At 38.8% G+C, this 23,204-nt stretch overlaps 1 protein-coding gene across 1 annotated transcript in view; it reads left to right on the forward strand.

The window, feature by feature from the left end:
- Positions 1-435: 435 nt before the first annotated feature.
- LOC150079615 (hypoxanthine-guanine phosphoribosyltransferase-like) overlaps positions 436-23,204 on the forward strand; it is a 95,373-nt gene continuing 72,604 nt past the window's right edge. The window contains exon 1 of the mRNA XM_090383136.1: positions 436-544. Within this exon, the coding sequence (XP_090239262.1) occupies positions 509-544 (36 nt within the window). The 5' untranslated portion in view covers positions 436-508. The remainder of the gene's footprint in view (positions 545-23,204) is intronic.

Genomic DNA, 23,204 nt, shown 5'->3' on the forward strand with positions numbered 1-23,204 from the left:
GAGTCAGTATATTGTAAATATCGCAAACTGCATACTGAATAGATCTTTCCGGCTTCATTCATGTTTTATTACAAAAGCCCAATCTCTTGATCTCATGTGTGATTAAGCTTAGACTATTTGATTTATAAAAATACACCGAAAAGTAAGGCAATAGAATCATATTGAAACGATTTTCTCTCTTTCTCTTCCCCCCCCCCCCCCCCCCCCTTTTAGTTTCTCTTTTTGAGCAATAAGGTTGAAGTCTAAAAAATTCTTTAGGAATGATATTATACCTTCAGTAATAAAGTTCAGATGGCAGTACGGTGCCATTACACAATTCTTTCGATGGTTAGCTTTAAGTTAAACAGGATATAATGCAATGCGAAAATCGACTCTAATTAAACACGAACAAAAGCAGTCTGTGCATTGCACTCGACAAACACGTGATAGTAGGCGTAATCTCAGAATTGTATGTCCATTTGTGCAATGTTGTCTACTTTCTTTACCCGTTCGTTAAAAACTTGTCACGATGAATGAAATATCTACAGTTCCGCCATATATTGTGGTAAGCCAATATTTTAACTTTCCCTTGGATATTCTAATATTTTACGAATGCTAATCTAACATATATTTTAAAAAGATGCATATTTACACTTAGCGCAGGTCCTGACGCTGTCGCCTTCGTTGACACCGATATTAAATTGAACCAGGCGTCGTCTATCACCGCCTGGTTCAATGTTGGCGAAAAGTACAGTATATTGCCAGAGCCCATTAAAGGGATGGGAGAATAAGGAAATGCAGCTCCAAGGTGTCAGTTGCGATAGGGAATCCCTATAATCTGTGTACATATTCTGTCAAAAACTACTTCTATTGGGAGATGAGGGAAACGAAAAATAAATGGAAAATTTAAAAAATGCAAAAAAAAAAAAAAAAAAAACTAACCTATTTAAGTTTTTTTTTTTTTTTACATAGAAAAAAAAAAAAAAAAACACTATACAGTAAAACCTGTTCGTATATGTTTATGAAATTAATGTATTATGTTTACATAAATTCAAAAAACACACATATAAGTATATGATATAATATATCATATCTAAACTAAGTAAATTAACCGAAGTTTATATATATATATATATATATATATATATATTTTTTTTTTTTTTTTTTTTTTTGTTAGTTGTTGGCGCATCGGCTTCTGTGGCCATAATGCACCTCCCAAAGTTTTTGCATTTTACTCTGATCCAAGCCCGAGGCGGGATTCGAACCCTCGACATTTGGGTTGCCAGGGAAATTTTTTATAGTTCCATCGTTTCATTACATCTCATATTGTGAATGTCCTCACAACGAGTTGTCTATTCGGTTATACTTCGAATAAGTAACGCTTCCCCATTAAAGAACACTATTGTTACTTATTCTCAGTGGATACAACCACCTAGACAGGCGTTTCAGGGTATATGTGTAGGGATGTAATGCTTTTTAACCTACAGGCTCCTAAAAGTAAAAGAAAAGCTTAAGAGTGAGCCGAAAGAAGGACAGTAGGAGACCAAAGTTTACCCCCGAAAGAAAGGAAAGGAGCCACATCCATTTTACTCATACTTCCTCATTTATACCTCGAATAAGTAACGCTTCTCCTATTGAGTAGACTATTGTTACTTATTCTCAGTCTCGGTGTATGTGGCGAAAACAAACAGCTGTTTCAGGGGTATTTGGCCTTTCATCACGGGATTGGTAAGCACCCTGATGGTATGACAGCTGACAACCCAGTTGTGAAAATAATTCCACAATATGAGAGACGCCAAATGGTGTTTAGTAGTTTAATACCTAATAAAAATTCAGGTCTAAAGCCTCAGACTGTGGGAAAATTTACAGACATAATGCATCATAGACATGACGCCTTTGCACTAACTTATATTATTATTATTAGCCATATGGTGCAAGGAAGCCTAAGGCTTATGCTGCACTGGCCAAAAAAAAAAAAAAAAAAAAATTCCCTATTACCCTGAGAGAGAGAGCAAGAGAGAGAGAGAGAAGTAGAAAGGAATCACCAAGAAAGAGAAGAATGATGATATCCAGCTCAGGACCCTAGGTATGCCAAGCCCATACTCACCAGATGTGAGCCCCTGGGGGTATGTCTGTAAATTTTCTCGCAATCTGACGCTTTAGCCATGAATTTCAAAGTACTAAATGCAGAAATAAAAATAATTCCAAGTAATTATAGCCATCAAATTGTGCTCTGTCCTGTGCTCTGGGAATGCTTAAATGCATCTTATGTATTGCAAATTAACAGGAATTATGGGAAGAAACAGTAATAGTGAAAATAAGGCCAAATAATGCAAGTGTGTCCCAGCCAAAAAGTAAAATAGAATAAATAAATAACCAAAAAGAGATGCATGTACAATCGATCCTCTGACTTACGGTAGGTTACATTCTTAGAAAAGTGCTGCAAGTTAGAGGAAATAAGTCGAAAACAATCTTACCACACAAACAATAATGTAAAAGAGGATTACGTTCCTCTTCTGATTTGCAACTTTTTATACATACGAATACAAAGAGCATATTTAATCATTTACAAAATACGATAACAATGTTTAGTAAGACCTGATATTAATTCTCAATTTCTGATTTCATTTGAATCGAATAGCATACACTAAATTTGCAATTGAAGAAGAAGGAAAAAAAATAAATAAACTTTTATTATGATTTCTGGGGAGCATTTTTGGGGTCTGATTTGTTGGATTTATTTCAGGAATGTTTTGGAGGTGCTGAATTCCCAGTGGCGAAACTACTAACCACCAAGTCACCTTCCGAGGTGAGGCATCTGGGTCGTCTTCTTCTAGTCACATAGTTCCCTGAGGAACTGTTATGGCCACCAACAAATTCCTCCAACTGCATCGGTCATGTGCTATACGAGCAGCATCGCAAAATGTCACGCCCAAAAGTTCACTGATCCCATCCTTCCAACTAGTTGCAGGTCTTCCTTTAACAGCAGGTTTTGGAGTTGGTTTTATTATAGTCTCTGTGGCATTAGATAATGTGGTGGTATGCCATTGCCTGCCACATGGCCGATTTTGAAAGAGGCCGACTTTAATCATAGTAAGAGTTATCATGTATCCCACGAGATGCTCTTGCAGAACTCTGCTTAGTGCAGGTGACTCCGCTTAGGTGACTACAGCAGAGCTCAGCTTAGTGCAGAAGGCTGATTCCAACTGGTTTTTGCCTGGTTTCCATAAGTCGTCTATGTATATAAACGGATATATATTTTTCATTAGTAATTATTATGTCTTCACTATGATGTTTAAAGATCACATGGGGGCGTTTGGCAATCTAACTTGGAGGAGCCCAGAATTTACATTTTTGCCTCTCTCTCTGAAGGCTACTTGGATTTTGTATTGAAGAATGTATCAGAAGTTTGTTTAATCTTCTCATTTTGAATTACTCTGCAGTAAGTGTAGGCATTTTTATATTGTTAATCTTGGTTGCTTGGAAATGTTTCAAGTTGGGATCATTCCTCGAAATATCCAGAGCAGCAGGGGCAGAATGGTAATTACAAGGGGATCCGGGAAATGTTTTGAGGGGCCTCCTCAACTTTTTTTTTAACTACAGATATCTTTCACTAATCACGGATCTTTTATCAATCGCAGATTAGAGGATCGGCAGACTCTTTCAATAGACAAAACCGCAAATAGCAAATACAAAGTAATCTAAAAAGGAGGGTTATGTTCCAAGCGAGTTGGAAAATGCAGAAACGCAACTTCATATTTTAGAAATAGGAAAAAATCGTATCGTAAATTATATTTATACAATAAGGGTTTAACTTACCAGTGATAAAAAAAAGACAATAAAATGAGGCTTGATACATGATACACTGGAAGATGATAGGGGAGATTTGTTGATGGGAGCTACATTCAGAGGAGGTACATTCAATCAGGGCCGGCCCCAATATTTGCGGAGCTCTGTTGAAGAATTACTTGCGGGGCCATGATCAGGAATTACTTGCAGGGCCTTTTTTGTTATTTCCTTACCTCCAGAAGTTAAAAACAATACAGATACACTGGTGTGCAAAACTTAGGGACCAGTCAGGTTTTCCCCTGTAGCTTCTCATAGGAGTGGCCTGGATATGGGAAAAGCATGCCAAAGGAACCTAGTTAGGTAAAGAAATGATGAAGGAAACAACACCGACACAACAACGGAAAAAAAAAAACAGTACAGAAGGACTTTATTCAAAAATGGCAACATAGCACTGGCTGCCATGATACAGATGCATCACTGCCAAAGATGGAACAAAGGGAAGAGGTGGTCCTCAGTAGGAGATATGGCCACCCCTAATGTCAATGAAGGCTTTGCACCGCCTGTCCATACTTAGAATAATGTTGTTGATAAGTTCTTGCGGTAACATCGCCCGTTCCTCTGTCAGTGCCATCTTCAGCAGATGAACATTTTCTGGTGGGTGTGGACGTGCCGCTAGGCGTCTCCCCAGAGCGTCCCATATGTCTTAGATGGGATTTAGAATGAGGGAAACGGGCAGGCCAATCCACACGAACAATGTCCTCACTTTCCAAAAGCATATCAACAGTTGCAGTGCGATGGGGTGTGGCATTATCATCTATAAACACGAACTCGGGGTCAATGGCACCTCGGAACAGACGCACATGGGGAAGGATTACCTCAGCACAGTAGCGTGCACCGGTTAAAGTACCACTTTCCGTATCTGGAGTTGTGTACGTCCATCCAAGATAACGCCTCCCCAGACGAGAACACCTCTACCTCTATATCGATCCCTTTCAGTGATGTTTGCGGGGTGATACCATGTGCCAACCTCTCGCCAGATTAGCTGACGTCCAGAATCACTGCTGAGACTGAATCTACTCTCATCAGTAAAGAGTACCTTACCCCATTGCGCTGCTGTCGAGTCCTTGTGTTCGATGCACCACTGTAAACGTGACTCCGATGGGCAGGTGTTAAAGGGACACAGCGTACTGGCCGTCGGGCAAACAGTCCACCTTTGTGGAGTCGCCTGGCCACAGTAAACCGCGATATCCTGCGTCCTGTGCAGCTGGTTTGCAATGGATCCTGCTGTCTGGTGTCGGTCCCTCTTGGCCTGTAGGAGTATATAGCGGTCATCACTGGGCGTTGTTTTTCGTGGTCGACCACCACTGGTCCTTCGAACAGCTGTAACTGTCATTGTGAAGGCCGCCCACGCACATGATACAATGCTATGGGCAATACCGAATTCTGCAGCCACACTCCTCGCACTTCGACCTTCCTAGAGCTTCCCAATTATTCGACCCTGGGTAAAGTCATCCATCCAGATGTTGTCTACTGGCCATTTCGTTGTCTGTAGCACTGTATGAAACCAATCAAACGTCTGTAACAATCGTGCTCACCATTCGGTAATTTGCACATAACTGCTGAATTGTTGCTTTTATCTGTTTATGTGAGCCCTCTTATCACGATTCAAATTTTTGCATGTGCACCAGCTTTCTACTGAACGGCCACAGTTATGCAAATCGCCACAGGCTGTTTCGTTTGAATTTCTCACAGGGAGTCATATCTGGTGAGTATGGGCTTGGCACACCCAGGGTTCTGAGCTGGATATTATCATTCTTCTCTTTCTTGGTGATTCCTTTTTGCTTCTCTCTCTCTCTCTCTCTCTCTCTCTCTCTCTCTCTCTCTCTCTCTCGCTCTCTCTCTCTCTCTCTCAGGGTAATTTAAAAAAAAAAATTATTTTTGCCTTGTGCAGCATAAGCCTCAGGCTTCCTTGCACCATATGGAGAATAATAATAATTTTGTGGTTATAACCTTTAGAACAGTGTTGGTCCTTAATTTTTGCACACCAGTGTATTATTGAAAGTGAGTGTAACATAAAAATTCCATTTTTAATTAACGTACTATGTACGATATCAAACGAAACACACACATTGGGAATGCAGTATACGCTCTACTTCTAGCAATTTTCAAGTCGACTCGCGCAAGCACTCCTGGAGTGAGTAACTAGACATACATTAAGACGGGTAGATTCGTTGGTAGAAATGCGGAAAAAACGTGGATGATATTATTATTTAGACCATTTGAACGCGGGGGCCTGTTCAACAGAACCGGTTGAACATGCTTGTAGATAGCCTTGCATTCAATGCAGCTGATGCAGGGCGCCTCCGTAGCCAGGTGGGAAGGAGCAGCAGTGCGTAGCACACGCTTCTTGATTAGACCGAGGTTCGAACCCGTCCCCACCAAATACGGAGGATGCGGAAAGGTCAGGGATGACCACCGCATATCCCCGGAGCAATATGGCCTTAGTTGCTAATGCTCCTAAAAAAAAAAACCAAATAACAATAATAACAATAAATAATAACAGCTGATGCAGAGGAGGTAGATGCAATGCAGCTGATGCAGAGGAGGTAGATGCAATGCAGCTGATGCAGAGGAGATAGATGCAATGCAGTTTGATGCAGCGAAGGCAAAAATCCCTTCGAGAATTGTGATTGAAATCTGCTTATATTTTTATATATTTATTTATTTATAGGGTTCTCTATAAGAAAAGAGGTCTTCCCTTCCGGAAAGTTGGATTTTTCGTCCGAGAAAACAGGCAAAACGACCAGAGAACACACGCAATTTATTGACATAATGCACGTATGAGGTGGTTCTCTGGTGAAAATAATAATAAAAATATAATAATATTTTACTATTCTTTTCTTATAAGGTAATAGAAGAGCATTGGATTTTGTAACAGAACAGCTCTGGATCAACTCCCACAACAAATCGCACCATGAGCTGTTCTGCTACAAAATCCAATGCAATTAAGTTATAAGACATGTACACATAATAATAATAATAATAATAAGTTAAAATACTAAAATAAACATTAACTGGACACTTACCATTAACAGACTTGGGTAATCTCGAAATTTTATTTAAAAATAAAATCCATTCTTCGCTTTTATTTGTTGAAAATAGATTAATAACTTTTTCATTCAAGTTTGGTGCACTGTTCAAATTTCATACAAATCCGTTGACTGTATATTTAGATTTAAAAAGCTGGGGTACTGCAGGTTCCACAGTGCCTACCAACGAGCCGCCCCTGATAGATATAGTACACAATAAACCACCTGCCAGCGTACCATGAGTATAACAATCGATGAACGACAAATTCCCAAAAAAGAACAACCACATTAAATTTATAAATTTCTATAGGCATTTTTGTTTTTTCTTAAATTTAAGAAATATGTAAAATTAGAACTTATTAAATTTGTGCGATTATGGGTTCAATAAGTCTTGCTGCTTGGGAACCACCGGCATATGTCTACCAGGAAATTTTCGGGAAACTCAGTGGCCCATGAGACTGGCCATTGAAATTCCTGTAAACATTTAGAAGCTGCATGACAGCTTTCAAAATGTTTAAAGACCTCAATTATCTGCTTGGTTTTCACTGTCTTGAAATGGGGTTCAAGCATCTGACTTCTTCTGCTTCTCTAGGAAAACATGGTCTTCAATGGTGACTTCCTGGGAATAACTGGAAAGCATTTCCTGAACATTGTCTGCTTGAACTTCTAACTACAATTTTTAACTATTTCCAAAATTCTTCCATTTGATCTTTAAATCCCAGGAAGACAGTTACGATTTCTTGTCATAATTTTCTTGAAGCACCATTGAGATGCTTCAAGAAAATTAATGAAAACGTGTGCTTGAATTCTTTAACTTGATTCCAAGCCTCTCCAGTATTCTTCACAGAATCCAAAGATTTTGAATCCTGACAGGTGCCGCGCTCCTGTTTTTGTAACTTTTTGTTCTTAGTAGTCTCGCGGCACCTCACAGATGCCGACTGCATTTTGTATTTGTACAGTATTTATATTTACTGTATATTTCGATTGCACGGTGAATATCCATCCGGTTTTTGTTGAAGGTTACAGTTCCTTGTGTAACTGTAAATATAGGGTTGCCACAGCCTTGAATTAAATGTTTCGGGACTTTTGTAGTCACTAGCCGAAATCACGCGAAAATGCTGCATTCCTTGTGAATATTTTTGCGTAATTAATACTATTTCAATTTTTCAGCTTTTTTTTTTATCGAAAATTATACAATATTTTGATAAATTACCCTAACATTTTTAAAAATTTGTTTGAGTCCATTATAGTCTAGACTTCTTCGAGCAGTATGTAGAAACAGTTATAAACGGAAAAAATTGAGCAAGTGTGATTTTGAAATTTTGCGTGCAGTTTTTACGATTTTATTTAGTTGAAAATAGATATGAACAATAGCAAAGAGTAGTATCCAGTATCTTTCTGTCATATACAGTGAAACTTCCCTTTAACGGACAGCCATGGGGAACTAAAATGTATCCGTTAGAGAGAAGTGTCCGCTAACAAGAAGTCTGAGGGAGAAAAAAAAAAAAAAAGAAAGAAAAATCGTTAAACGTTTACTGTAAAATTAAATTAAATTATATACAGATTTTGCACAATATTTTTGTAAATAATATACATACAATTGTGCTATGCATATCATGACTTTATCTTAAGAAAAATACATACAGTAATCACTTATTTTCTTCTGCACCTTCTTCCGGCTCATGATTTTGTTTTCAACATTTGTTTGGAGTGAAGAAACCATCGAAAGTCCTTCAGTATCTTCTTCAGCGGCGAAAAAACATTTTTAAACGATTGATTTGTATGAGCGCTTCTTCCATTTTCATCGGTGGTTCGTCATTAATATGTTCTTCGACAGAATGACCTCCTTCCATTTCTTTATCCTCATGAGGAACTTCTTGAAAAATATCGATGATAATGTCGTTGATATCTATAGCACCATCTTCTGTAGTGAGGTTCGAGTCTATATCTTTGTAGCCAGGGTCACTTTGTAGCTGAAGTATCGTACATTATCAATAGATGTTGAAGTTCTTGTTCTTCTTGGTGCTCCACATTGCTGTTCACAACTTCAATTTTTGCGTTTGAGAAGCCAGACTTTACAAAACAGTTCACGACAGTTTGTTTTCTAATTGCATTTAATGAAGAGGAAATCCATTGAATCGCATCTAGGATGCTGAGTTTATTTGCGAAGTCACTCGCACATGTTACATCGTTCATGTTTGCAATGAGATGTCTTAAAACACGTTGTCTGTAGTGAAGTTTAAAATTTTTTATTATCCCTTGATCCAAGGGCTGACACTCTGGAGATGTGTTTGGTGGCAGAAAAACGATTTGAATGTTGGACAATTCAATGTGCGGGTGAGATGCAGCATTATCCATGAAAAGAATATTTTTCTGTTTTGACGAATCATGTTTTGGTTAAAGTGACTTATCCATTCGCTCATGATATCTCGTGTCATCCACGCTTTTTTATTAGACTTCCAGTCAACATTCAAAAGATTCAACTTTATGCCCTTGACACAACGAGGATTTTGTGGTTTTCCTATAACAAGAGGTTGTTCAAAGTCTCTCAGCATATTTGTACACAATAGTACAGTCAAGCGTTCCTTAGGAATTTTTCCGCACTGGCATTTTTCGTTTTTTAGACTCATTGTTTTTTTCAGGAAGAGCTTTAAAAAACAACCCTGTTTCGTCACAGTTGTAAATATCCTTAGCTTCAAAATCACGACATGAATCTTCCAATTTGATGGTCCACTCTGTTACAATCCCAGTATCAACAGATCCACCTTCACCACTTACGGTTTTCCAAGAAATTTTATGCCGAGTTTTGAACTTGTCTAGCCATCCCACAGAAGCTTTGAACTCATTTACTCCCATAGATTTCGCAACCTCCAAAGCCTTTTCCCTAATAATAGGCCCATTAATGGGAATTTTTTTAGCACGTGCGCAACAAAACCACTCGTACGTAGCATTGTCAATTTGAAGTCCAACAGTTTTCGGGAATGATTTTTGAACCTGATCATTTCCGTGTTGCCAAAATTGTTTGAGCAGTTCATTTTTTTTTCTTTAGGATGTCGCGTACCTGCGTCTTCCCGATTTTGAATTTTGCAGCGAGATTGCGAACACTATTTTTTTGCCGATCATACGCATTAATGAGTTCGACTTTATCTTTTAAAGTTAAATGTTTACGAGAAGACATTGTGCACTTCACACGACACTCAACAAAACCGAAAACTGAAACTGAAAAGACGAAAGGCCAACCAAATCCCACCCCCCCCCCCCTGCACACACCGAATTCATCAAAAGTTTTACACGTGCCTTAAAATTCTTGAAAAAGGGTTTAGAACCGCGACGTAAACCTTGATAAAATTCAGAGAATCGGAAATAGAAAATAAACACACGATTGAGGCAATACGTGGAAGAAGAAAAGTTCCTAGAAAAAGGGCCGTGAGCTCGCCCGCTGTCCGTTATGGGGAGATCAAATTAAGTGCTAATCTAAACGAAACAGTGCAGATTGCCTGTCCGCGTCCGTTACAGAGAATGTCCGCTAGACAGAAGCTGCAAACACGTTAAAACCAATGGAGGTGAGTTGGGGAATTTGAAAATGTCCGTTAACGAGAGGTGTCCGTTAGGAGAAGTTTCACTATATATATATATATATATAAAAACGAATATTATTGTAACCCCTTAAAGGTAATGTTTAAAAAGTTACATAGGATAAAAAGGTATTCAGTTGATGAAATGGTTTCAGTAAATGAAAGGTTAATGAGTCAGGTATGAGAGATGCACCCAAAAGCGCAAAGCAGCATTAAAAGATGCAAGAGTATATATATGTTTGTATTAATATATTGAATAAAGTATGCATAAACGAATGTTAAAGTTACACAAAGTGCCAGTAACTAGAAGGGTGAGGATAGTTGAAAAAGAAGTGTAGTGAAAGAATGTTAATATCCTAAAAGTTATGATGACTTAAGAAAATTATGGGCTAAATTACTAAGCCAAGAGAAGGTTGGATAACTAAAGAAAAATCAGTACAGAAAAATACCAATAAAACAAAAATAAAGATTAAAAATAGAAAGTGGTACAGCTGTCATCAGATATGGGGGAAAATGTATTTAAGTAATGGTTGAATATAGGTAAGGCAAAAGTGCCTGATCTGATGTCAGCTGCAAAAAGTATTGATACATGATCAGGTATTTCAACAGGGGACTACACCTGACCATGTGATTCTTCCTCTTGCGCAGAATAATCACCTGAGAGGGCATAAATTCAAATTGAGGAAAGACAGATGTAGGATAGATGTGCCGAAGTTTGCCTTTAGCCAGCAGGTAGTTGGTTGGTGGAACAGACTTCCATCTTTTGTTGTGGAAGTTGATAGCCTAAATAAATTTAAGAATGGGCTGGACAGGTATTTGGAACGAACGGAGGGATGAAATGGGAAAATTTTTTTTTTTTTTGGCTGATGCTGCATAAGCTTGGTTTCTTGCATCATGTGCTTCTACTAATGCTAATATATCAGGAACTGCATTACTATACTTGTCCATAGTAGTAGAAGAAGAAAGGCGAATGGCCAAAACCAACAAAAATAAAATTAGCACTTTCTAATACTGTATGGACAAAGTAATCCCAACACAGTATAATTTATTAAAGTAAAAATAAGGATAAAGTTAGAATAAATATGGTTAATATAAATATGTAGAATTTAGTGTAGGATTTAAAGGATGTAATTGGAATTTTGTGTATGGTTCAATAAATAAATAATTTGGAACTGAATGGTTCAATAAATAAATAATTTGGAACAAGCACATGGTATAGGGTGGTATACCTGATCATGTATCAATATTTTTTGCAGCTGACATCAGATCAGTTACTTTTGCCTTACCTATATTCGACCATTACCTAAATATGTTTCCCCCCCATATCTGATGACAGCTGTACCACTTTCTATTTTTATTTCTGTTTTTTTATCTTTATTTTTGTTTTATTGGTATTTTGCCATACTAATTTTTCTTTACAGTTCTCCAACCTTCTATTGGCTTAGTAATATAGCCCATAATTTTCTTAATTCATCATAACTTTGAGGATATTAACATTCTTTCCCCTTTCTCATATCTACTACACTTTTTTTTCAACTATCCTCACCCTTCTAGTTACTGGCACTTTGTGTAACTTTCACATCTATTTATGCATAATTTATTCAATATATTAATACAAACATATATACAGGGTATTTCAAAAATGATGATCAATAATTTAAAGGTGAAAAGTACAAACTAAAATAAGCAAAAAAGTCCCAGTGAACATTGGGCTGCAAATGAACCGTTTTCGAGATAATGCACATTTTCTGTTAAGATCCACCACTAACTATGGGAGCACTAGTGTAGCAAAAATCTGTGAATCATTTGCTAAGGGTAGTATTATTAAACATAAGATAATACATTTTTAATTTTTGGTTTCAACACCACAGGATTTTACAGATGTTACATGTTACAGGGGCACCTCCGTAGCCAGGTGGGAAGGAGCAGCAGTGTGTAGCATACGCTTCTTGATTAGACCGGGGTTCAAGCCCGTCACCACCAAATACGGAGGATGCGGAAAGGTCAGGGAATGACCATCGCATATCCCGGAGCATTTTCGACAGAGCAAACGTGACAGTTATAAAAATTAAAAATACCGTCACGAGTAAACCTAGCTTCGTCAGTGAACAGAATGTTTAAAAATTGGGGTTTCAGGAAACGCTGTTGTTGTATTCACTGGTAGAAGTTCACTCTGGCAGGGTAGTCTGTATTGCTGACCTTGTACATGCTGGATATGGTAGGGGTACAGTAATTAGTGATGTAAAATTCACTACATGCACTGCTGTGACTCAGTACATGCTCTTGCAGAGCAACTCTCCTTGTCGAAATTCCTGGATTTTGTTCTATTCTTTCTAACACCATTTCCTCAACATCAGGTGTTATGCTTTTGGGCCTACCTGCTCGTAAGCCATTTGCGAAGCGCCCATGTTCTATAAGGCATTGATGTACCCTGATGAATGTGCACCTGTTGGGCTGCCTTTGGAGGGGAAATGCTTCTTGGTACAAACATGCAGTCTCGAGTGCACAACCGTTGCCTTTACCTAACATGAAGTGCATGTCCGCATACTCTTCATTGCTGTAACCACTTTACACGTTGACTATCCTTTGACAAGTACTAGTATGCCTGGTACGTCTCAGAGCATTGAGAGAGGGGAAATGGAGAGAATGAGCATAACCTAACCTAAAATAATAAGTCAGTGGTGGATCCCAACTAGAAATGTGCTATATCTGAAAAATGATTCACTTAAGGACCCATGTTTACTAGGCTTTTTTTGCTTATTGTAGTCTGTACAGTTCACCCTTAAATTATTGACCATCTCTTTTGAAACACCCTGTGTATGTATATAATCCAAAAATGAAATAGAGTGGTTAAAAGTAAAGGTTGTAAAACTCTGTTTGGTAAAACTGGTTTGCGATGCTACTGTCATATATTTTATTTTAGTTTATATATATATATAAATAAAAAAGTGACATGCAGAAGCGAAAGTAAAAGAGAGAAGAAAACGAGTGAAGAAGTATAAAAAAATAGTAAAGAGTAAGAAGAGTAAAAAAAATGAAAAATTATATATAAATGTACAAATAAAAAAAAAGATCAATATATTGTGGCATATTGTACAAGCCTAGTGTCATTTACAAGTGTCAACCATGAGAATTGTACGTAGTAGTAATGGCAAATGATGCAAGAAAGAAAGCTTCTATAGCATCAGCCAAAAAAAAAAACCAGTTCACTCAATTGTACCTTCCATTTGTCTATTTCTCCATGAATTTATTCATTCAATCCATCCACTTCCACAACAATAGATGGAAGCCTGTTCCAACAATCAACCACCAGCTGGCTGAAGGCAGACTTCTGCACATCTATTCTGCAATCAGAGGTGGACTGACCATAAGACTTACTGGGAAAATCTCGGTGGGCTAGAGGCCAGTGTGATTTTGAATACTGCACTCTTACTGATACATTCAATTTGATAGCATTAGAATTAGTAGAGGCATATGATGCAAGAAAGCAAGCTTATGCAGCATCAGCCAAAAAAAACCCCTCATATTTCACACCTCCATTCGTTCCAAATGCCTATCCAGCTCAGCGTTAAATTTATTTAGGCTATTAGCTTCCACAACAAAAGATGGAAACCTGTTCCACCAATCAACTACCCGCTGGCTAAATGCAAATTTCCACACATCTATTCTACAACTATCTTTCCTCAGTTTGAAACTGTGCCCCCTCAGGTACTTAGTCTGAGCAGGAGGAAGAATCCCATCAGCATTCAGCTTGCTCAACCCATTCAAGGCCTTATACACCTTAATCTGATCATCTCACAGGTGCCTACTCTCCAAGGGCTGCAATTTGCAGAACTTAAGCCTTTCTTCTTGTTGCCCTTCTTTGTACTCGTTCTAGTAACTCTACATACTTCCTAAAATGAGGCCTCCAGACCTGTACACAGTACTCTAGGTGTTGCCTGACCATTGCCTTATATAACGGAGATAATCACCTCCCTGTCCCTGCTATCAAAATTGCTATATATCATTGACAAGACTCCATGATCTGCCCTGGCAGCCCATCTGCACTGCTCAGCAAACTTCATATTTGATTGCACAGTTATCCCCAGGTCTTTTTCACTTTCTACTTCCCTGAGTGTAGTACCACAGAGTTGGTACGTTTCTCTTGGTTACTGATACCCATGTGCAGTACTTTGCATTTGTCAATGTTAAACTTCAGTTGCCACTTCTCAGCCCATCTTCCCAACTTATCTAGATCCAGCTGGAGTAGAATTCTGTCTTTACTGTCGTTAACAACCCTGCCAACCTTTGTATCATCTGCAAACTTGGACAGAATAAGCCTCAGGCTTCCTTGCACCATATGGATTATAATAATAAATAATAATAAATTAAACCTGATATACCTTCATCAATATCATTGATAAATATACAAAACAACAATGGGCCCAACACCGAACCCAACACCAAAACAACAATGGGAACTCCACTAATAACATTTACAAAAAGCAGTGCCCATTGATTACCACTCTCTGTTATCTCCCACTCAACCATCCCTTTATCCATTGTGGCAACTTACCCTTAATGCCATAATTCTACAATTTGTACAGCAGTCTTCCATGTGCAACAATATCAAAAACTTTCCTGAATTCCAAGTATATGACATCAAAATTATTTTTGGCATTCAGTTCCTTTGTGACCACATCATAGTATCCAATCAGATTGGTCAGACAAGACCTCCTTTTAACAAACCCATGCTGTGTTTTAACTATTACTGCAGTCTTGTGTCTAGATGATCCTGCAGTGCTTCTTTAACCAGTGATTCCATTATTTTCCCCGGAACACAAGTTAAACCCCCCTTTGTGAATTGGTGATACATTTGCACGATAAATGTTGATAAATTTATGCCAAGGAATCTCTCATAATTATGGCTAAGGGGTTTGCTTGCATCCTTTGCTGCCTCCTTTAATATAACTGGATAGATCCCATACACCCAGGTGCCTTACGTTTAACTTCAACAATTTCTCATCCACTTTGCTCTCAGTTATTATAAAATCACTTAGCTCCCTGTTAGTGTTTGATAAACTTCTGGAACTCCCCTCATTGAATAAATACTCATTTGTGAATGTAGATGCAAAATACTCATTCAGTTTGTCACCTACCTGAGCATGATCATCAATAGTCAAACCATCTTTGTTAAGTGGACCAATCTGATTCATCCCTATCCTTCTAGACAAGTACAGAAGTCTTTGCTGTTTTTCTTTGCATCCTTTCCCCAAGATTTCTCATAATCTGCCTTTGCCTACCTAACATCCTTTGTGACTTGATTACAGACTTATATCTGTCATAGGCTTCTGTGTCGTCTGATAATTTATATGCATCCCATGCATTTTTCTTCTCAGAAACGAGCTGCATTAATTCATCTGATATCCATTTAGGCCTAAACCTTAAACAATATTTCTTAGTTGTTGGAATGAAAAGCCTAGTAGCCTCCAAAATTAAGTCCCAGAAGGATTCCCATTTAGAATTCAACATTGGTAACATCATCAGTTGATCCCACTGTACAGAATTTAAACTCTGTCTGAGACCTCTGTAGTCACCTTACGAAAGCAAAAGCCCTTACCTTTAGCCTTGATGGTAGTTACTTTTTAGCATATAGCATTAGCATTAGTAGAGGCATTTGATGCAAGAAAGCAAGCTTATGCAGAATCAGCCAAAAAAAAAAAAAAACCACTTCCACTTCACCCCTCTGATCGTTTGAAATACCTGTCCAGCTGAGCCTTAAACTTATTTAGGCTATCAACTTCCAAGACAAGGGATGGAAGTCTGTTCCACCAACCAACCACCCACTGGCAAAAGGCAAATTTCCTCACATCTATCCTACATCTGTCTTTCCTCAATTTGAATTTATGCCCTCTCAGGTGATTATTCTGAGCAAGAGGAAAAATCCCATCAGCATTGAGCATGCTCAAACCATTCAAGGTTTTATACACCTCAATCAGATCACCTCGCTGGTGCCTAGCCTCCAGACACTGTAATTTGCAAAACTTAAGCCTTTCTTCGTAAGAGCACCCCCTTTGTTCCATTCACCAATCTTGTTGACCTTCTCTGTACTCGTTCCAGCATCCCTACATCCTTCTTGAAATGAGGCCTCCAGACCTGTATACAGCATTAGCATTAGTAGAGGCATTTGATGCAAAAAAGCAAGCTTATGCAGCATCAGCCAAAAAAAAAAAAAAAAACCACTTCACCCCTCTGTTCGTTCAAAATACCTGTCCAGCTGAGCCTTAAACTTATTTAGGCTATCAACTTCCACGACAAGGGATGGAAGTCTGTTCCACCAACCAACCACCCGCTGGCTAAAGGCAAATTTATGCACGTCTATCCTACATCTGTCTTTCCTCAATTTGAATTTATGCCATCTCAGGTGATTATTCTGAGCGAGAGGAAGAATCCCATCAGCATTGAGCATGCTTAAACCATTCAAGGCTTTATACACCTCTATCAGATCACCTCGCTGGTGCCTAGTCTCCAGACACTGTAATTTGCAAAACTTAAGCCTTTCTTCATAAGAGCACCCCTTTGTTCCATTCACTAATCTTGTTGCCCTTCTCTGTACTCGTTCCAGCAACTCTACATCCTTCTTGAAATGAGGCCTCCAGACCTGTATACAGTACTCTAGGTGTGGCCTGACCATTGCCTTATACAAGGGAATAATCACCTCCTTATCCCTGCTAGAAAAAGTCCTATATATCATTGACAATACACCATGAGCTACTCTTATAGCCCATCTGCACTGCTCAGAGAACTTCATATCTGCCTGCACAACCACCCCCAGGTCCCTTTCATTCTCTACCACTGTCAGTGTAGTACCACAGAGTTGATACGTTGCTCTGGGGTTGCTGTTTCCCATATGTAGTACTTTACATTTGTCAATGTTAAACTTCATTTGCCACCTCTCAGCCCATCTGCTCAACCTTTCCGGATCCTGTTGCAGTAGCATAGTGTCAGTGGTTTCCTTGACTACCCTGCCAACCTTTGTATCATCTGCAAACTTGGACATTAAGCTTGATATACAATGTACCATCATCAATATCATTTATAAATACAGAAAACAATAATGGACCCAATACTGAACCCTGAGGGACTCCACTAATAACAATAGTCCACGATGAGCAGTGTCCATTGATTACCACTCTCTGTCTTCTCCCCCTCAACCACCCCTTTATCCATAGCAGCAATTTTCCTCCAATGCCACACTGCTCCAATTTGTGCAGCAGTCTTCCATGTGCAACAGTATCAAAAGCCTTTTTAAGATCAAAGTATATAATATCAAAGTTATTCCCTGCATCCAGTTCTTTTGTGACTGCATCATAGTATCCAATCAAATTGGTCAGGCAAGACTTCCCCTTAACAAAACCGTGCTGTGTCTGAGCTATAACTGAAGTCTTGTCTCGATGATCCTGCAGTGCTTCTTTAACCAGTGCCTCCATTAATTTTCTGGGAACAGAAGTTAAACTAACAGGTCTATAATTACTTGTGTCGCCTTTTGATCCTCCTTTGTGAATTGGGGTCACATTTGCACATCTCCAATCCATTGGTACTTCCCCTGAGTCCAAGGAAGCTCTCATAATTATGGCTAAGGGTTTGCTTACTTCCTTTGCTGCCTCCTTTAATATAACTGGATAGATCCCATCCACCCCTGGTGCCTTTCTTGTGTTTATCTTCAACAGTTTCTCCTCCACTTTACTCCCAGTTATTTCAAGATTCTGTAGCTTACTGCTAGAGTTGAATACACCTCTGGCATTCCCCTCGCTGAATAACTCCTCATGTGTGAATGTCGATGCAAAATATTCATTTAGTTTGTTAGCTACCTGAGCAGGATCATCAACAGTTGACCCATCGATATCAAGTGGACCAATCTGATTCATCCCCTTCCTTCTAGAGTTTACATAAGTAAAGAACTCTTTGCTGTGTTTCTTTGCATCCCTTGCCAAAGATTTCTCGTAATCTGCCTTCGCCTGCCTAACCTCCTTTGTAACTTGGTTACAGATCAACTTGTATCTATCATAGGCTTCTGTGTCATGTGTTAATTTGTATGTATCCCATGCGTTTTTCTTCTCTCCCATATGTCTCATTAGTTCATCTGACATCCACTTAGGCCTAAACCTTGAACAATATTTCTTAGATGGTATGTAAAGCCTAGTAGCTTCCAAGATAAGTTCTTTGAATGCTTCCCATTTCGAATTTGCTGTTGGTAACATCATCAGTTGGTCCCACTGTATAGAATTTAAATACTGTCTCAGTCCATTGTAGTCGCCTTTACGAAAGCAATAACCCTTCCCTTTACCCCTAATGGTAGTTACCTCTTTGAGTAAATCCCACTTCAGCACACTGTGATCACTGCCATCTAGTGGTTCATTTACCTGCAGATTCTTAATGCATGAAGAATCACTGCTGATAATGAAATCAAGAGTATTACTCCCTCTAGTTGCCTCCCGAACATGCTGATGTAGAAAACAATCATCCAATAAATCCAAAAAAGCCTTGCTGGTGTGTGAGTGACCAGCCCCCAAATTCCAGTCAATATCTGAGAAATTAAAATCCCCCATTATAAGACTCTCTGATTTACTGGCCCACTCTGTTTCCCTGTACAATTTCTTATTATACTCATCAGAGTCATTAGGCCTATAGGACACTCCTACTCTCAATTTTGATCTCCCAATGCTTATGTCACACCAAACTGACTTGACACTGCACTGTCCAGCAATATCGACTGGCTTCACTTCCTTGGATTTTATGTATTTCTTAACTAATAGCATAACCCCTCCTCCCTTCCTATCCTGTCTATCCCTTCTGTAGACATTGTACTCCCCAAATTCCAGTTCTGCATTCCTTATATCTGTGTGACACCATGTCTCTGAAATCCCCACAATATCTGCCTTTGATGTTTTGAGCAATACCTCAAATTCATCAAATTTGTTTACAGAACTCCTAGCATTGGTGTACACGCAAGTATACATGCACCTGTTCTTTTTCTTATCTACCCTAACACAACCCATGTATTTACTTGTACCCCAATGATTCCCAGCAGTCTCTGAAATATCCTGCATCTTATTTTCCAGGCTGCAGCTTATTCCAATAGAAGCAGTGCAAGAATCACTTTCACCTCTGCCAGTGGCTACTGTTAATCTATTAGTCCTTGTATCCCCCCAATCTAGCAGTTTTCCGACCCACCTAACACTGCCTCGATAGCATCAGCAAACATTCTTGCACCCTTTCTATTATCCCATCCCTGTAGAAGCAGTCTCTCCTGTTAACATGTACAGACCAGGCTGAAAAAATTTCTACCCCTTGAGCCTTGCACAATCTTTCCAGGGCTGAATTGATCGACAGGGCTCTCATCATATCCTTCCTCCTATCGTGTCTTTGCAGAATTGTAGACACTTTCAAATTCAACCCTAATTCACGGCTTTTTTTCAACAACATTATCAACACTATCCTACATCTGTCTTTCCTCAATTTGAATTTATGCCCTCTCAGGTGATTATTCTGAGCAAGAGGAAGAATCCCATCAGCATTGAGCATGCTCAAACCATTCAAGGCTTTATACACCTCTATCAGATCACCTCGCTGCTGCCTAGTCTCCAAAGACTGTAATTTGCAAAACTTAAGCCTTTCTTCGTAAGAGCACCCCTTTGTTCCATTCACCAATCTTGTTGCCCTTCTCTGTACTCGTTCCAGCAGCTCTACATCCTTCTTGTAATGAGGCCTCCAGACCTGTATACAGTACTCCAGGTGTGGCCTGACAATTGCCTTATACAAGGGAATAATCACCTCCTTATCCCTGCTAGAAAAATTCCTATATATCATTGACAATACACCATGAGCTACTCTTTCATCCCATCTGCACTGTTCAGAGAACTTCATATCTGCCTGCACAACCACCCCTAGGTTCCTTTCATTCTCTACCACTGTCAGTACCACAGAGTTGATACGTTGCTCTGGGGTTGCTGTTTTCCATATGTAGTACTTTACATTTGTCAATGTTAAACTTCATTTGCTACCTCTCAGCCCATCTGCGCAACCTTTCCAAATCCTGTTGCAGCAGCATAGTGTCAGTAGTGTCCTTGACAACCCTGCCAAACTTCTTTAAGTAATTCCCACATCAGTACATTGTGATCACTGTCACCCAGTGGTTCCTTTATCAGCAAATTATTAATGCATGAATAATCACTGCTGGTAATCAGATCAAGAGTATTACTCCCTCTGCTTGCCTCTCGAACATGTTGCTGTAGAAAACAGTCATCCAATAAATCCACAAAAGTCTTGCTAGTGTGCGAGTGACCAAACACAAGTTCCAGTCAATATCTAGAAAGTTAAAATCCCCCATTATAAGACATTCTGATTTACTGGCCCACTCTATTTCTCTGTGCAATTGCTCATTATACTCATCAGATTCATTAGGCCTATAACACACACACCTACTCTCATTTTTCCTTTCCCAGTGCTTATGTCACACCAAACAGACTCAACACTGCATTGTTCACCAACATAATTGGATGCACTTCCTTAGATTTTATGTGTTTCTTAACTAACAGCATAATCTCTCCTCCCTTCCTGCACACATTGTACTCCCCAAATTCCAATTCTGCACTGCTTATATCTGTGTAACACCACGTCTCTGATATCCCAACAATATCTGCTTTTGATGTCTTGACTATCACTTCAAGCTCATCAAATTTATTAACTATACTCCTAGCATTGGTGTACATGCAAGTATACATGTACCTGTTCCTACTTTTAGTTATCCTAACACAGCCCATGTATTTACCTGTTCCACTATGACTCCCAGCAGTCCTGGGTATATCCATTTCCTTGCTTTCCAGGCTGCTGCTCATTCTAATAGAAGCAGTTGACTTATATATGCAAACTAAATGCACAAAAATCATAAAAAAAATACAGGTCTTCCTTATCCACAGTAATATATGAGTCAAGTCATTTAGAAATGTTTTGTTTGCCTGTATATTAGTTGCATCAATGCTGTTAGAGTTTGATTGATAAAAGCAGCACCACCAGGTTGCTGTTGCGGCTAGTGGCTACCATACATATTAATTCAAGGTAGTGTGGCAGCTATGGTATGGTTATGAAAATCATGACTTCTCAGTACAGTATGTGGAAGAGGTGGTATATAGGTTTTACAGACACCATTCAATTGTAGAATGTTAATCCCTTTAGCTCTTAATTTGTGTTAACTGGACCACCCATGAATTAAGAGTTAAAGGGACCACCAATGAGTTAAGAGTTAATTAACATTCCAAAATTCAGTGGAATGTTACTCCCTTTCATTCATTCCACAATTTGCAATAAAGCTTAATCTTTATGATTATGAAGCTAGCACTATTTATTTATTATTATTATTATCATTAGCCAGATGGTGCAAGGAAGCCCAAGGCTTTTGCTGCAGCAGCCAAAAAAATATATATATATATATATATATTTCTGATTTATCCAGTGAGAGAGAGAGAGAGAGAACAAGAGTCAGAAGTAGAAGGGAATCACCAAGAGAGAGAAGAATGATGATATCCAGCTCAGGACCCTGGGTGTGCCAAGCCCATACTCACACCAGATGTGAGACCCTGAGGTTACATTAAGTATTGTTAAATAAATGAAAAAATATTTTGTTTTTTTGATAAAATAATTAATTGTGATTTATATTTAAAATTCATTAAAAAATTAATGATTGATAATTACACTAGTTATTCATAATCCTCCAACCACACTTCCTTACAATATGGCCATAATCCTAGAGTAATGCATCGACTGTGTGGTACTATAGTCAAGGTTGTAGAGAATGAAAAGGACCTGGGGGTTATTGTGCAGTCAGATATGAAGTTTTCTGAGCTGTGCAGACAGTCTGCAAGAGTAGCTCATGGTGTCTTGTCAATGATATACAGGAATTTTTCTAGCAGAGATAAGGAGGTGATTATCCTCTTGTATAAGGCAATGGTCAGGCCACACCTTGAGTACTGCATAAAAGTCTGGAGGCCTCATTTTAGGAAGGATGTAGAGCTGTTGGAACGAGTACAGAGAAGGGCAACAAGATTAGTGAATGGAACAAAGGGTTGCTCTTATGAAGAAAGGCTTAAGATTTTAAAATTTCAGTCTCTGGTAACTAGGTACCTGCGATGTTATCTGATTGAGGTGTATAAAGCCTTGAATGGTTTGAGCAAGCTCAATACTGATGGGATCCTTCCTCTTGCCCAGATTAGTCGTCTGAGGGGACATAAATTCAAATTGAGGAAAGACAATTGTAGAATAGATGCGTGGTTGATTGTTGGAACAAACTGCCATCTGTCATTGTAGAAGTTGACAGCTTAAATAAATTCAAGGTAGAACTAGACAAACATTTGGAGCGAATGGATGGGTGAAATGGGAAGGTTTTTTTTTTTTTTGAATGATGCTGCATAAACTTGCTTTCTTGCATCATATGCCTCTACTGATGCTAATGCACACTAGCACGAGGCCGCTACAAATTTTCCCTGGTAAGAATTTTTGACCCAGTCTGCCTCTGCCTACAACCATCCTTCCTCAACTTGAATATATGCTCCCTTTTGTGTGTAGTCTCAGCAAGTGGAAGAATACTATTAACATTGGGCTTACTCAATCCAGTCTAGAATTTAAACATCTCAGTTAGATTTCCCCACAGGTGCCTGGTCTCAAGACACTGCAGTTTGCAGAACTGAAGCCTTTCTAGGTAAGAGCACCCTTTTGTTCTCTTTACCAATCTGGCTGT

The sequence above is a fragment of the Mastigoproctus giganteus genome, chromosome 10 (assembly GCF_048544385.1).
Source record: "Mastigoproctus giganteus isolate SK-2022 chromosome 10, ASM4854438v1, whole genome shotgun sequence".
NCBI lineage: Eukaryota > Metazoa > Arthropoda > Arachnida > Uropygi > Thelyphonidae > Mastigoproctus > Mastigoproctus giganteus.